The sequence below is a fragment of the Oncorhynchus gorbuscha genome, linkage group LG16 (genome assembly GCF_021184085.1).
Source record: "Oncorhynchus gorbuscha isolate QuinsamMale2020 ecotype Even-year linkage group LG16, OgorEven_v1.0, whole genome shotgun sequence".
Lineage (NCBI taxonomy): Eukaryota > Metazoa > Chordata > Actinopteri > Salmoniformes > Salmonidae > Oncorhynchus > Oncorhynchus gorbuscha.
Window position 1 is genome coordinate 97560348 of NC_060188.1, and position 17364 is coordinate 97577711.

At 49.6% G+C, this 17364-nt stretch overlaps 1 protein-coding gene across 1 annotated transcript in view; it reads left to right on the forward strand.

Moving 5' to 3' along the window:
- LOC124000763 (ephrin type-A receptor 5) overlaps nucleotides 1–17364 on the forward strand; it is a 199875-nt gene that overhangs the window by 35679 nt on the left and 146832 nt on the right. The window contains exon 3 of the mRNA XM_046307354.1: nucleotides 7279–7942. Within this exon, the coding sequence (XP_046163310.1) occupies nucleotides 7279–7942 (664 nt within the window). The remainder of the gene's footprint in view (nucleotides 1–7278; nucleotides 7943–17364) is intronic.

The following is a 17364-nucleotide window of genomic DNA, read 5'->3' on the forward strand; positions in this document are numbered from 1 at the left end:
ACACCAGCCAGCTGGTCTGCGCATGCTCTGAGGGCGCGGCTGGGGATGCCGTCTGGGCCTGCAGCCTTGCGAGGATTAACACGCATGTTTTGGTTGCAGGCCGTGTCTGTGGCACTGTATTGTCCTCAAAGCGGGCAAAAAAGTTATTTAGTCTGCCTGGCTGGGAGCAAGACATCCTGGTCCGTGATGGGGCTGGTTTTCTTTTTGTAGTCTGTGATTGACTGTAGACCCTGCCACATGCCTCTTGTGTCTGAGCCGTTGAATTGAGATTCTACTTTGTCTCTATACCGGCGCTTAGCTTGTTTGATTGCCTTGCGGAGGGAATAGCTACACTGTTTGTATTCGGTCATGTTACCAGACACCTTGCCCTGATTAAAAGCAGTGGTTCGCGCTTTCAGTTTCACGCGAATGCTGCCATCAATCCACGGTTTCTGGTTTGGGAATGTTTTAATCGTTGCTATGGGAACGGCATCTTCAACGCACGTTCTAATGAACTCGCACACAGAATCAGCGTATTCGTCAATGTTGTTGTCTGACGCAATACAGAACATATCCCAGTCCACGTGATGGAAGCAGTCTTGGAGTGTGGAGTCAGCTTGGTCGGACCAGCGTTGGACAGACCTCAGCGTGGGAGCCTCTTGTTTTAGTTTCTGTCTGTAGGCAGGGATCAACAAAATGGAGTCGTGGTCAGCTTTTCCGAAATAAGTAAGCAATTCACTGTAAGGTCTACGTCCTGTTATATTCGGCGCATGTGACAAATAACATTTGATTTGACACGTAACTACGAATGTCCTATTTAACAGTTTTGTCCCAGATCATTCTATGCTTTTCATACCGTCCCAGTGCACCACTTCTCTACATCAGCTGATTATGGAGACATTATACGGTCTGTGATGAGGGACATTATACGGTCTGTGATAAGGGACATTATACGGTCTGTGATGAGGGACATTATACGGTCTGTGATAAGGGACATTATACGGTCTGTGATAAGGGACATTATACGGTCTGTGATGAGGGACATTATACGGTCTGTGATAAGGGACATTATACGGTCTGTGATAAGGGGGTCTGTGATAAGGGACATTATACGGTCTGTGATAAGGGACATTATACGGTCTGTGATAAGGGACATTATACGGTCTGTGATAAGGGACATTATACGGTCTGTGATAAGGGACATTATACGGTCTGTGATGAGGGACATTATACGGTCTGTGATAAGGGACATTATACGGTCTGTGATAAGGGACATTATACGGTCTGTGATAAGGGACATTATACGGTCTGTGATAAGGGACATTATACGGTCTGTGACGGTCTGTGATGAGGGACATTATACGGTCTGTGATAAGGGACATTATACGGTCTGTGATAAGGGACATTATACGGTCTGTGATAAGGGACATTATACGGTCTGTGATAAGGGACATTATACGGTCTGTGATGAGGGACATTATACGGTCTGTGATGAGGGACATTATATGGTCTGTGATGAGGGACATTATACGGTCTGTGATGAGGGACATTATACGGTCTGTGATGAGGGACATTATACGGTCTGTGATGAGGGACATTATACGGTCTGTGATAAGGGACATTATACGGTCTGTGATGAGGGACATTATACGGTCTGTGATGAGGGACATTATATGGTCTGTGATGAGGGACATTATACGGTCTGTGATAAGGGACATTATACGGTCCCACCAGATCACAGACATGTGTTTGGCGACCACATTATGGAGTCATGAAAGGACACTATTAGCTGGCTGATTAAAGGATTCAATTGGATGGGGGGGGTGGCGGTTGGAGCAGAAAGATGTTTATAGCTGGCCCAGCCTTTAGCCCAGACACATTAGAAACACATCTGTCAGTGTTCACGTGAGTGTGTGTGTGTGTGTGTGTGTACCAGCCTGTGTGTGTGTGTGTGTGTGTGTGTGCACCAGCCTGTGTGTGTGTGTGTGTCATTATAATACACCTCCCATCTGTCTGAAGCCTCCTGGGTTTAGAGGGAAATATCATCATTACAGTCAGTCAGACCAATAGGATCCTGGCCTCTCAGACAGACCAATAGGATCCTGGCCTCTCAGACAGACCAATAGGATCCTGGCCTCTCAGACGGGCCTGGCTGAATGAGTCTCATAACCCAGTCAGTCAGACCACTAGAACCCTGGACTCTCAGACGGGCCTGGCTGAATGAGTCTCATAACCCTAGTCAGTCAGACCACTAGAACCCTGGTCTCTCAGACAGACCAATAGGATCCTGGCCTCTCAGACAGACCAATAGGATCCTGGCCTCTCAGACAGACCAATAGGATCCTGGCCTCTCAGACAGACCAATAGGACCCTGGACTCTCAGACGGGCCTGGCTGAATGAGTCTCATAACCCAGTCAGTCAGACCACTAGAACCCTGGACTCTCAGACGGGCCTGGCTGAATGAGTCTCATAACCCAGTCAGTCAGACCACTAGAACCCTGGACTCTCAGACGGGCCTGGCTGAATGAGTCTCATAACCCAGTCAGTCAGACCACTAGAACCCTGGTCTCTCAGACGGGCCTGGCTGAATGAGTCTCATAACCCAGTCAGTCAGACCACTAGAACCCTGGACTCTCAGACGGGCCTGGCTGAATGAGTCTCATAACCCAGTCAGTCAGACCACTAGAACCCTGGTCTCTCAGACAGACCAATAGGATCCTGGCCTCTCAGACAGACCAATAGGATCCTGGCCTCTCAGACAGACCAATAGGATCCTGGCCTCTCAGACAGACCAATAGGACCCTGGACTCTCAGACGGGCCTGGCTGAATGAGTCTCATAACCCAGTCAGTCAGACCACTAGAACCCTGGACTCTCAGACGGGCCTGGCTGAATGAGTCTCATAACCCAGTCAGTCAGACCACTAGAACCCTGGACTCTCAGACGGGCCTGGCTGAATGAGTCTCATAACCCAGTCAGTCAGACCACTAGAACCCTGGACTCTCAGACGGGCCTGGCTGAATGAGTCTCATAACCCAGTCAGTCAGACCACTAGAACCCTGGACTCTCAGACGGGCCTGGCTGAATGAGTCTCATAACCCAGTCAGTCAGACCACTAGGACCCTGGTCTCTCAGACAGACCAATAGGATCCTGGCCTCTCAGACAGACCAATAGGATCCTGGCCTCTCAGACAGACCAATAGGACCCTGGACTCTCAGACGGGCCTGGCTGAATGAGTCTCATAACCCAGTCAGTCAGACCACTAGAACCCTGGACTCTCAGACGGGCCTGGCTGAATGAGTCTCATAACCCAGTCAGTCAGACCACTAGAACCCTGGACTCTCAGACGGGCCTGGCTGAATGAGTCTCATAACCCAGTCAGTCAGACCACTAGAACCCTGGACTCTCAGACGGGCCTGGCTGAATGAGTCTCATAACCCAGTCAGTCAGACCACTAGAACCCTGGTCTCTCAGACGGGCCTGGCTGAATGAGTCTCATAACCCAGTCAGTCAGACCACTAGAACCCTGGACTCTCAGACGGGCCTGGCTGAATGAGTCTCATAACCCAGTCAGTCAGACCACTAGAACCCTGGACTCTCAGACGGGCCTGGCTGAATGAGTCTCATAACCCAGTCAGTCAGACCACTAGAACCCTGGACTCTCAGACGGGCCTGGCTGAATGAGTCTCATAACCCAGTCAGTCAGACCACTAGAACCCTGGTCTCTCAGACGGGCCTGGCTGAATGAGTCTCATAACCCAGTCAGTCAGACCACTAGAACCCTGGACTCTCAGACGGGCCTGGCTGAATGAGTCTCATAACCCAGTCAGTCAGACCACTAGAACCCTGGACTCTCAGACGGGCCTGGCTGAATGAGTCTCATAACCCAGTCAGTCAGACCACTAGAACCCTGGACTCTCAGACGGGCCTGGCTGAATGAGTCTCATAACCCAGTCAGTCAGACCACTAGAACCCTGGACTCTCAGACGGGCCTGGCTGAATGAGTCTCATAACCCAGTCAGTCAGACCACTAGAACCCTGGACTCTCAGACGGGCCTGGCTGAATGAGTCTCATAACCCAGTCAGTCAGACCACTAGAACCCTGGACTCTCAGACGGGCCTGGCTGAATGAGTCTCATAACCCAGTCAGTCAGACCACTAGAACCCTGGACTCTCAGACGGGCCTGGCTGAATGAGTCTCATAACCCAGTCAGTCAGACCACTAGAACCCTGGACTCTCAGACGGGCCTGGCTGAATGAGTCTCATAACCCAGTCAGTCAGACCACTAGAACCCTGGACTCTCAGACGGGCCTGGCTGAATAAGTCTCATAACCCAGTCAGTCAGACCACTAGAACCCTGGACTCTCAGACGGGCCTGGCTGAATGAGTCTCATAACCCAGTCAGTCAGACCACTAGAACCCTGGTCTCTCAGACGGGCCTGGCTGAATGAGTCTCATAACCCAGTCAGTCAGACCACTAGAACCCTGGACTCTCAGACGGGCCTGGCTGAATGAGTCTCATAACCCAGTCAGTCAGACCACTAGAACCCTGGACTCTCAGACGGGCCTGGCTGAATGAGTCTCATAACCCAGTCAGTCAGACCACTAGAACCCTGGACTCTCAGACGGGCCTGGCTGAATGAGTCTCATAACCCAGTCAGTCAGACCACTAGAACCCTGGACTCTCAGACGGGCCTGGCTGAATGAGTCTCATAACCCAGTCAGTCAGACCAATAGGATCCTGGCCTCTCAGACGGGCCTGGCTGAATGAGTCTCATAACCCAGTCAGTCAGACCAATAGGATCCTGGCCTCTCAGACGGGCCTGGCTGAATGAGTCTCATAACCCAGTCAGTCAGACCAATAGGATCCTGGCCTCTCAGTCAGACCAATAGGATCCTGGCCTCTCAGACAGACCAATAGGATCAGACAAATAGGATCCTGGCCTCTCAGACGGGCCTGGCTACTAGCTGGAATGACATGTAATTTATAACTGAATGGAATCTGATTACTGAGGAGTGAATTATTAATGTTGTATTTGAAATGTCTTTGTGCTTTTACTTTGTCAGTTGAAGTGGAGTTAAATTAGACCAATATATTAGCAGCTTGTAAAAAATGGTTTCAATAACTGGTTCACAACCCACACACAACCTACACATAACTCATACACAACCCATACACACAACCCACACACAACCCATACACAACACACACATAACTCATGCACAACCCATACACACAACCCACACACAACTTACACACAATTACACACAACCCACACACAACCCATACACAATACACACATAACTCATGCACAACCCATACACACAACTTACACACAATTACACACAACCCAGACACAACCCATACACAACCCAAACACAACCCACACATAACTCATACACAACCCATACACACAACACACACAACCCATACACAACCCATACACAACCCACACATAACTCATACACAACCCACACACAACCCACACACAACTTACACACAATTACACACAACTCATACACAACCCATGCACACAACCCATACACAACCACACACAACCCAAACACACAACCCTACATTTTCTACTATCCTCACCAGCTACACTATTATTCCACAGGTTCTGGTCAATTCTAGTAACCTGTAGACAATAGGTTCTGGTCAACTCTAGTAACCTGTAGACAATAGGTTCTGGTCAACTCTAGTAACCTATAGACAATAGGTTCCGGTTCAACTCTAGTAACCTATAGACAATAGGTTCTGGTCAACTCTAGTAACCTATAGACAATAGGTTCTGGTCAACTCTAGTAACCTGTAGACAATAGGTTCTGGTCAATTCTAGTAACCTATAGACAATAGGTTCTGGTCAACTCTAGTAACCTATAGACAATAGGTTCTGGTCAACTCTAGTAACCTGTAGACAATAGGTTCTGGTCAACTCTAGTAACCTATAGACAATAGGTTCTGGTCAACTCTAGTAACCTATAGACAATAGGTTCTGGTCAACTCTAGTAACCTGTAGACAATAGGTTCTGGTCATCTCTAACCTGTAGACAATAGGTTCTGGTCAATTCTAGTAACCTGTAGACAATAGGTTCTGGTCAACTCTAGTAACCTATAGACAATAGGTTCTGGTCAATTCTAGTAACCTATAGACAATAGGTTCTGGTCAATTCTAGTAACCTGTAGACAATAGGTTCTGGTCAACTCTAGTAACCTATAGACAATAGGTTCTGGTCAACTCTAGTAACCTGTAGACAATAGGTTCTGGTCAATTCTAGTAACCTATAGACAATAGGTTCTGGTCAACTCTAGTAACCTATAGACAATAGGTTCTGGTCATCTCTAACCTGTAGACAATAGGTTCTGGTCAATTCTAGTAACCTGTAGACAATAGGTTCTGGTCAACTCTAGTAACCTATAGACAATAGGTTCTGGTCAATTCTAGTAACCTATAGACAATAGGTTCTGGTCAATTCTAGTAACCTGTAGACAATAGGTTCTGGTCAATTCTAGTAACCTATAGACAATAGGTTCTGGTCAATTCTAGTAACCTGTAGACAATAGGTTCTGGTCAACTCTAGTAACCTATAGACAATAGGTTCTGGTCATCTCTAACCTGTAGACAATAGGTTCTGGTCAACTCTAGTAACCTGTAGACAATAGGTTCTGGTCAATTCTAGTAACCTGTAGACAATAGGTTCTGGTCAACTCTAGTAACCTATAGACAATAGGTTCTGGTCATCTCTAACCTGTAGACAATAGGTTCTGGTCAATTCTAGTAACCTGTAGACAATAGGTTCTGGTCATCTCTAACCTGTAGACAATAGGTTCTGGTCATCTCTAACCTGTAGACAATAGGTTCTGGTCAATTCTAGTAACCTGTAGACAATAGGTTCTGGTCAACTCTAGTAACCTATAGACAATAGGTTCTGGTCATCTCTAACCTGTAGACAATAGGTTCTGGTCAACTCTAGTAACCTGTAGACAATAGGTTCTGGTCAACTCTAGTAACCTATAGACAATAGGTTCTGGTCATCTCTAACCTGTAGACAATAGGTTCTGGTCAACTCTAGTAACCTGTAGACAATAGGTTCTGGTCAACTCTAGTAACCTGTAGACAATAGGTTCTGGTCAACTCTAGTAACCTGTAGACAATAGGTTCTGGTCAACTCTAGTAACCTGTAGACAATAGGTTCTGGTCAACCTGTAGCTAATTACAACATAACCCAGTCAGCTGTAACTGAACATGAAACAATGTTTGATATCTTTCTATCTCTCTATTTCCCTTCTCTACAGTGGGAGGAGATAGGTGAGGTAGATGAGAACTATGCTCCGATCCACACGTACCAGGTGTGTAAAGTGATGGAACACAACCAGAACAATTGGCTCCAGACCAACCTCATCCTCAACGAGGGGGCTCAGAGGGTGTTCGTGGAGCTACAGTTCACCCTGAGGGACTGTAACAGCCTTCCGGGTGGCGTGGGTACCTGCAAGGAGACCTTCAACATGTACTACTATGAGTCTAACGATGAGGAGGGGAGGAACCTCAGGGAGAGCCAGTACTCTAAGGTAGACACCATTGCTGCTGACGAGAGCTTTACGGAGTTAGACCTGGGAGACAGAGTCATGAAGCTGAATACAGAGATTAGGGATCTGGGACCGTTGACGAAGAAGGGGTTCTACCTGGCGTTTCAAGACCTGGGAGCCTGTATAGCGCTGGTTTCTGTCAGGGTGTTCTATAAGAAGTGTCCCTTCATAGTGAGGAACCTAGCTCAGTTCCAGGACACTATTACAGGTTCGGACTCCTCCCAGCTGCTGGAGGTGGCAGGAAACTGTGTCAACAACTCGGTGGCGGAGGACGTACCTAGGATGCACTGCAGCGCAGAGGGGGAGTGGCTAGTGCCCATCGGGAAGTGTGTGTGCCAGGCGGGGTTTGAGGAAGTGAATGACAGTTGTCAAGGTATGTACTGAATCAAATTGTTTATACACACAAGCAGGGACTGAACATAAAGATCTTAGACCCTGGCCAGCAAGTATAACATTGACGTCCAAAATATGTTCCATGTGATGTTTGAAAAGACAGAATTTCATGGGCTAGTTTGGTACATTTCCCCTTAACCCAGTCTGAAAATTACTAGCCTCAGGCTAGCGGGCTAGCTACATTTCAACCCCTGTGTACCAGTATGGAATATGATGACATGGGTAAGCTAATGGAATGTGTTCATTATTACACTTGAAATGTTTTTCTCCTTATGAACAATATCATAATTTATCCTGTTATCCTATGTTATAGCTGTCATGGTGGCTTTGATGATAACAAGGAAACTGTTAGCTAGCTATAGGCTATCAACCATAATCACTGCTCAGAAGAAGTGATCGGGGTGAAGTGAGTGAACATCTACCTCTCTCTACGTGTGTGTGTCTCTTGATTGACTTTGTGTCTTTTTTCATTTTAATTTCACCTTTCTTTAACCAGGTAGGCCGGTTGAGAACAAGTACTCATTTACAACCTGGTCAAGATAAAGCAAACAACAACACAGAGTTACTCATAAATGTACAGTCAATAACACAATAGAAAAATCTATACACAGTGCGTGCAAATGTAGTACGATTAGGGAGGTAAGGCAATGAATAGGCCATAGTGGGAAATAATTCAAATTTAGCATTAACACTGGAGTGATAGCTGTGCAGATGATGTTGTGCAAGTAGAGATACTGGGGTGCAAAAGAGCAAAAATAAATAACAATATGGGGATGACGTAGTTGGATGGGCTATTTACAGATGGGCTGTGTACTGGTGCAGTGTTATGTAAGCTGCTCTGACAGCTGATGCTTAAAGTTAGTCAGGGAGATATATCTCCAGCTTCAGTGACGTTTGCAATTCATTCCAGTTATTGCAGCAAAGAACTGGAAGGAAAGGCAACCAAAGGAGTGAAATATACCTGCTGGAGCGCGTGCTACGGGTGGGTGTTACTATGGTGACCAGTGAGCTGAGAGCTGAGAGGTGTAGAAGCACGGTGGCTAGGAAAAACTCCTTAGAAATGCCAAAACCTAGGAAGAAACCTAGAGAGGAACCAGGCTATGAGGGGTTTCGTCTCTGGTGGGACCAGTTAAGCCAGATGAGGTCTCCACATGTGTGGGGGTGGGACAAAAGAGCTATCTAAGGCAAGGTGAGTGGGACTGAGGGCTCTACAGTTAAATAATACAATTATGACGAGCCGAGACAGCAGTAGACAAGGCATATTAACATTAGAGAGGGGCTTAAAGCAGTCACAGATGTGACTGCTAACTTTTAACGTTTAAGTTCCTTGCTTTAGATAGCTCTTTTGTCCCACCCCCACACATGTGGAGACCTCATCTGGCTTAACTGTTCCCACCAGAACTTCTACACCTCTAGGGAACTATGCTCAGCTCACTGGTCACCATAGTAACACCCACCCGTAGCACGCGCTCCAGCAGGTATATTTCACTGGTCATCCCCAAAGCCAACTCCTCCTTTGGTCGCCTTTCCTTCCAGAACATGAGAACGTATGAACACTGGAGGTTCCATGTGACATGAGTCTTCAATATTCCCCGTTGAGAAGTTCTAGGTTGTAGTTATTACAGGAATTGTAGGACTATTTTTCTCTATAACATTTGTATTTCATATTCCTTTGACTATTGGATGTTCTTAGTATTGCCAGCGTAATCGTGGGAGTTGATAGGCTTGAAGTCATAAACAGCGCTGTGCTTTATTAAGCATTTCAACGAGATGCTGGTAAACGCAGGAAAGTGCTGTTTGAATGAATGCTTATGAGCCTGCTGCTGTCTACCACCGCTCAGTCATACCGCTCTATTAAATATCAAATCATAGACTTCATTATAATATAATAAACACACAGAAATGCACAGAACGAAAGAGAAGTGACACAATTTCCCCAGTTAATATTGCCTGCTAACATTAATTTATTTTAACTAAATATGCAGGTTTAAGAATATATACTTCTGTGTATTGATTTTAAGAAAGGCATTGTTGTTTATGGTTCGGTACATTGGTGCAACGACGTTGCTTTTTTCGCAAATTCCGCTTTTGTTTAAGTCATCACCCATTTGGCGAAGTAGGCTGTGATTCGATGATAAATGAACAGGCACCGGATTGATTATATGCAACGCAGGACAAGCTACTTAAACTAGTAATATCATCAACCATGTGTAGTTACCGAGTGATTATGTTAAGATTGATTGCTTTTTATAAGATAAGTTTAATGCTAGCTAACAACTTACCTTGGCTCCTTGCTGCACTCGCATAAACAGGTGGTTAGCCTGCCACGCAGTCTCCTCGTGGAGTAACAGGTGGAGTAACTCGTGGAGTAACAGGTGGTTAGCCTGCCACGCAGTCTCCTCGTGGATTAACAGGTGGTTAGCCTGCCACGCAGTCTCCTCGTGGATTAACAGGTGGTTAGCCTGCCACGCAGTCTCCTCGTGGATTAACAGGTGGTTAGCCTGCCACGCAGTCTCCTCGTGGAGTAACAGGTGGTTAGCCTGCCACGCAGCCACGCAGTCTCCGTGGATTAACAGGTGGTAGCCTGATTAACAGGTGGTTAGCCTGCCACACAGTCTCCTCGTGGAGTAACAGGTGGTTAGCCTGCCACACAGTCTCCTCGTGGAGTAACAGGTGGTCAGCCTGCCACTCAGTCTCCTCGTGGAGTAACAGGTGGTTAGCCTGCCACACAGTCTCCTCGTGGAGTAACAGGTGGTCAGCCTGCCACGCAGTCTCCTCGTGGAGTAACAGGTGGTTAGCCTGCCACGCAGTCTCCTCGTGGATTAACAGGTGGTTAGCCTGCCACGCAGTCTCCTCGTGGAGTAACAGGTGGTTAGCCTGCCACGCAGTCTCCTCGTGGAGTAACAGGTGGTTAGCCTGCCACACAGTCTCCTCGTGGATTAACAGGTGGTTAGCCTGCCACGCAGTCTCCTCGTGGATTAACAGGTGGTTAGCCTGCCACGCAGTCTCCTCGTGGAGTAACAGGTGGTTAGCCTGCCACGCAGTCTCCTCGTGGAGTAACGGGTGGTTAGCCTGCCACGCAGTCTCCTCGTGGATTAACAGGTGGTTAGCCTGCCACGCAGTCTCCTCGTGGAGTAACAGGTGGTTAGCCTGCCACGCAGTCTCCTCGTGGAGTAACAGGTGGTTAGCCTGCCACGCAGTCTCCTCGTGGAGTAACAGGTGGTTAGCCTGCCACGCAGTCTCCTCGTGGAGTAACAGGTGGTTAGGTGGTTAGCCTGCCACGCAGTCTCCTCGTGGATTAACAGGTGGTTAGCCTGCCACGCAGTCTCCTAACAGGTGGAGTAACGTGGAGTAACGGGTGGTTAGCCTGCCACGCAGTCTCCTCGTGGAGTAACAGGTGGTTAGCCTGCCACGCAGTCTCCTCGTGGAGTAACAGGTGGTTAGCCTGCCATGCAGTCTCCTCGTGGATTAACAGGTGGTTAGCCTGCCACGCAGTCTCCTCGTGGATTAACGGGTGGTTAGCCTGCCACGCAGTCTCCTCGTGGAGTAACAGGTGGTTAGCCTGCCACGCAGTCTCCTCGTGGATTAACGGGTGGTTAGCCTGCCACGCAGTCTCCTCGTGGAGTAACAGGTGGTTAGCCTGCCACGCAGTCTCCTCGTGGAGTAACAGGTGGTTAGCCTGCCACGCAGTCTCCTCGTGGATTACAATGTTAGGCATCCAAAAATGCCCATTACCGATTGTTATGAAAACTTGAAATCGGCACTAATTATTCGGCCATGCCTGTTAGTTGGTCGACCTCTAGTGCTGTGTTGTGTCTGTGGTGCTGTGTTGTGTCTCATATCTGGTGTTGTCTGATGTGGTGTCTGATAGCTGGTGGTGTCTGATGTGGTGCTGTGTTGTGTCTGATATCTGGTGTTGTGTCTGATATCTGGTGTTGTGTGGTGTCTGATATCTGGTGTTGTGTGGTGTCTGATATCTGGTGTTGTGTGGTGTCTGATATCTGGTGTTGTGTCTGGTGTTGTGTCTGATATCTGGTGTTGTGTCTGATATCTGGTGTTGTGTCTGATATCTGGTGTTGTGTGGTGTCTGATATCTGGTGTGGTGTCTGATATCTGGTGTGGTGTCTGATATCTGGTGTTGTGTCTGATATCTGGTGTTGTGTCTCATATCTGGTGTTGTGTCTCATATCTGGTGTTGTGTGGTGTCTGATGTCGTGCTGTGTTGTGTCTGATGTGGGGCTCTGTGGTGTCTGATGTGGGGCTGTGTGATGTCTGATGTGGGGCTGTGTGGTGTCTGATGTGGGGCTGTGTGGTGTCTGATGTCTGGTGTTGTCTGGTGTGGGGCTGTGTGGTGTCTGATGTGGTGCTGTGTTGTGCCTGATATCTGGTGTTGTGTGGTGCCTGATATCTGGTGTTGTGTGGTGTCTGATATCTGGTGTTGTCTGATGTGGTGTCTGATAGCTGGTGTTGTCTGATGTGTTGCTGTGTGGTGTCTGATATCTGGTGTTGTCTGATGTGGTGCTGGGTGGTGTCTGATGTGGTGTTGTGTGGTGTCTGATATCTGGTGTGGTGTCTGATATCTGGTGTTGTGTCTGATATCTGGTGTTGTGTCTGATATCTGGTGTTGTGTCCGATGTGGTGCTGTGTTGTGTCCGATGTGGTGCTGTGTTGTGTCTGATGTGGGGCTGTGTGGTGTCTGATATTTGGTGTTGTGTGGTGTCTGATATCTGGTGTTGTGTCCGATGTGGTGCTGTGTGGTGTCTGATGTGGTGCTGTGTGGTGTCTGATATCTGGTGTTGTCTGATGTGGTGCTGTGTTGTGCCTGATATCTGGTGTTGTGTGGTGCCTGATATCTGGTGTTGTGTGGTGTCTGATATCTGGTGTTGTCTGATGTGGTGTCTGATATCTGGTGTTGTCTGATGTGGTGCTGTGTGGTGTCTGATATCTGGTGTTGTCTGATGTGGTGCTGGGTGGTGTCTGATGTGGTGCTGGGTGGTGTCTGATATCTGGTGTTGTCTGATGTGGTGTCTGATAGCTGGTGTTGTCTGATGTGGTGCTGTGTGTTGTCTGATGTGGTGCTGTGTGGTGCCTGATATCTGGTGTTGTCTGATGTGGTGCTGTGTGGTGCCTGATATCTGGTGTTGTCTGATGTGGTGCTGTGTGGTGTCTGATATCTGGTGTGGTGTCTGATATCTGGTGTTGTGTCTGATATCTGGTGTTGTGTCTGATATCTGGTGTTGTGTCTCATATTTGGTGTTGTCTGATGTGGTGCTGTGTTGTGTCCGATGTGGGGCTCTGTGGTGTCTGATATCTGGTGCTGTGTGGTGTCTGAAATCTGGTGTTGTGTCCGATGTGGTGCTGTGTTGTGTCCGATGTGGTGCTGTGTTGTGTCTGGTGTGGGGCTGTGTGGTGTCTGATGTGGTGCTGTGTTGTGCCTGATATCTGGTGATGTGTGGTGCCTGATATCTGGTGTTGTCTGATGTCGTGTCTGATAGCTGGTGTTGTCTGATGTGGTGCTGTGTGGTGTCTGATGTGGTGCTGTGTGGTGTCTGAAACCTGGTGTTGTCTGATGTGGTGCTATGTGGTGTCTGATATCTGGTGTTGTGTCTGATGTGGTGCTGTGTGGTGTCTGATATCTGGTGTTGTCTGATGTGGTGCTGTGTGGTGTCTGATATCTGGTGTTGTCTGATGTGGGGCTGTGTGGTGTCTGATGTGGTGTCTGATATCTGGTGTTGTGTCTGATGTGGAGCCGAACTGTCTTGTCTCCCTCTCTCTTTCAGAGCCAACAGCTTTACTCCCGTTTCCATGGTTACCACAAAATACCTCTCGTCTGTGTCCATCTCTTTGAAGAAAATGTTACATTTGACAAAGTATCTGTTTGTCCTCAGTTAGCTTGTCAGGTGGGTAGGGGCAGGTGTTAGGTGGGTAGGGGCAGGTGTTAGGTGGGTAGGGGCAGGTGTTAGGTGGGTAGGGGCAGGTGTCAGGTGGTTAGGGGCAGGTGTTAGGTGGGTAGGGGCAGGTGTCAGGTGGGTAGGGGCAGGTGTTAGGTGGGTAGGGGCAGGTGTTAGGTGGGTAGGGGCAGGTGTTAGGTGGGTAGGGGCAGGTGTTAGGTGGGTAGGGGCAGGTGTTAGGTGGGTGGGGGCAGGTGGTAGGTGGGTAGGGGCAGGTGTTAGGTGGGTAGGGGCAGGTGTTAGGTGGGTAGGGGCAGGTGTTAGGTGGGTAGGGGCAGGTGTTAGGTGGGTAGGGGCAGGTGTTAGGTGGGTAGGGGCAGGTGTTAGGTGGGTAGGGGCAGGTGGTAGGTGGGTAGGGGCAGGTGTTAGGTGGGTAGGGGCAGGTGTCAGGTGGTTAGGGGCAGGTGTTCAGGTGGGTAGGGGCAGGTGTTAGGTGGGTAGGGGCAGGTGTTAGGTGGGTAGGGGCAGGTGTTAGGTGGGTAGGGGCAGGTGTCAGGTGGTTAGGGGCAGGTGTTAGGTGGGTAGGGGCAGGTGTTAGGTGGGTAGGGGCAGGTGTTAGGTGGGTAGGGGCAGGTGTTAGGTGGGTAGGGGCAGGTGTTAGGTGGGTAGGGGCAGGTGTTAGGTGGGTAGGGGCAGGTGTTGGGTAGGGGCAGGTGTTAGGTGGGTAGGGGCAGGTGTTAGGTGGGTAGGGGCAGGTGTTAGGTGGGTAGGGGCAGGTGTTAGGTGGGTAGGGGCAGGTGGTAGGTGGGTAGGGGCAGGTGTTAGGTGGGGTGGCAGGTTAGGTGGGTAGGGGCAGGTGTTAGGTGGGTAGGGGCAGGTGGTAGGTGGGTAGGGGCAGGTGGTAGGTGGGTAGGGGCAGGTGGTAGGTGGGTAGGGGCAGGTGTTAGGTGGGTAGGGGCAGGTGTTAGGTGGGTAGGGGCAGGTGGTAGGTGGGTAGGGGCAGGTGTTAGGTGGGGTAGGGGCAGGTGTTAGGTGGGTAGGGGCAGGTGTTAGGTGGGTAGGGGCAGGTGGTAGGTGGGTAGGGGCAGGTGCAGGTGGTAGCAGGTGTAGGGTAGGGGCAGGTGTTAGGTGGGTAGGGGCAGGTGGTAGGTGGGTAGGGGCAGGTAGGTGGGTAGGGGCAGGTGTTAGGTGGGTAGGTGGTAGGTGGGGGGCAGGTGTTAGGTGGGTAGGGGCAGGTGTTAGGTGGGTAGGGGCAGGTGTTAGGTGGGTAGGGGCAGGTGTTAGGTGGGTAGGGGCAGGTGGTAGGTGGGTAGGGGCAGGTGGTAGGTGGGTAGGGGCAGGTGGTAGGTGGGTAGGGGCAGGTGGTAGGTGGGTAGGGGCAGGTGTTAGGTGGGTAGGGGCAGGTGGTAGGTGGGTAGGGGCAGGTGTTAGGTGGGTAGGGGCAGGTGTTAGGTGGGTAGGGGCAGGTGTTAGGTGGGTAGGGGCAGGTGTTAGGTGGGTAGGGGCAGGTGTTAGGTGGGTAGGGGCAGGTGTTAGGTGGGTAGGGGCAGGTGTTAGGTGGGTAGGGGCAGGTGTTAGGTGGGTAGGGGCAGGTGTTAGGTGGGTAGGGGCAGGTGTTAGGTAGGGGCAGGTGTTAGGTGGGTAGGGCAGGTGTTAGGTGGGTAGGGGCAGGGTAGGTGGGTAGGGGCAGGTGTTAGGTGGGTAGGGGCAGGTGTTAGGTGGGTAGGGGCAGGTGTTAGGTGGGTAGGGGCAGGTGTTAGGTGGGTAGGGGCAGGTGTTAGGTGGGTAGGGGCAGGTGGTAGGTGGGTAGGGGCAGGTGTTAGGTGGGTAGGGGCAGGTGGTAGGTGGGTAGGGGCAGGTGGTAGGTGGGTAGGGGCAGGTGTTAGGTGGGTAGGGACAGGTGTTAGGTGGGTAGGGGCAGGTGTTAGGTGGGTAGGGGCAGGTGGTAGGTGGGTAGGGGCAGGTGTTAGGTGGGTAGGGGCAGGTGTTAGGTGGGTTAGGGCAGGTGTTAGGTGGGTAGGGGCAGGTGTTAGGTGGGTAGGGCAGGTGTTAGGTGGGTAGGGGCAGGTGTTAGGTGGGTAGGGGCAGGTGTTAGGTGGGTAGGGGCAGGTGTTAGGTGGGTAGGGGCAGGTGTTAGGTGGGTAGGGGCAGGTGTTAGGTGGGTAGGGGCAGGTGGTAGGTGGGTAGAGGCAGGTGTTAGGTGGGTAGGGACAGGTTTTAGGTAGGTAGGGGCAGGTGTTAGGTGATGTACTAGACTGTACCCTGACCCTTTCAGTTAAACACATGACTTCTCCAAAAGCTAATTGGAGTCAGGAGTCAGCTAACCTGGAGTCCAACCAATGAGATGAGATTGGAGATGTTGGTTAGAACTGCCTTTCCCTATAAAAAAATACTCACGAAATGTAAGTTTTCTATTCATAAGAAGTATTGCCTGATGTGAACCATGCCTCGAACAAGCGAGATCTCTGAAGACCTAAGATAAAGAATTTTTGACTTGCATGAACCTGAAAAGGGTTATACAAGTATCTCTAAAAGCCTTGATGTTCATCAGTCCACGGTAAGACAAATAGTCTATAAATGGAGAAAGTCCAGCACTGTTGCTACTCTCCCTAGGAGTGGCTGTCCTGCAAAGATGACTGCAAGAGCACAGCGCAGAATGCTCAATGAGGTTAAGTAGAATCCTAGAGTGTCAGCTAAAAACCTACAGAAATCTCTGGAACATGCTAACATCTCTGTTGAAGAGTCTACGATACGTAAAACACTAAACAAGAATGGTGTTCATGGGGGGACACCACGGAAGAAACCACTGCTGTCCAAAACAACATTGGTGCAGGTCTGAAGTTTGCAAAAGAGCATCTGGATGTTCCACAGCGCTACTGGCAAAATATTCTGTGGACAGATGAAACTACAGTTGAGTTGTTTGGAAGGAACACACAACACCATGTGTGGATTAAAGAAGGCACAGCACAACATCAAAACCTCATCCCAACTGTAAAGTCTGGTGGAGGGAGCATCATGGTTTGGGGCTGCTTTGCTGCCTTAGGGCCTGAACAACTCGCTACCATCGACAAAAAAATGAATTCCCAAGTTCATCAATACATTTTGAAGGAGAATGTTAGTCTATCTGTCTGCCAATTGAAGCTCAACAGAAGTTGGGTGATGCAACAGGACAACGACCCAAAACACAGAAGGAAATCAACAACAGAATGGCTTCAACAGAAGAACATACGCCTTCTGGAGTGGCCCAATCAGAGTCCTGACCTCAACCCGAGTGGCCCAGCCTTCTGGAGTGGCCCAGTCAGAGTCCTGACCTCAACCCGAGTGGCCCAGCCTTCTGGAGTGGCCCAGTCAGTCCTGACCTCAACCCAAGTGGCCCAGCCTTCTGGAGTGGCCCAGTCAGTCCTGACCTCAACCCGAGTGGCCCAGCCTTCTGGAGTGGCCCAGTCAGTCCTGACCTCAACTGGAGTGGCCCAGTCAGTCCTGACCTCAACCCGCTTGAGATGCTGTGGCA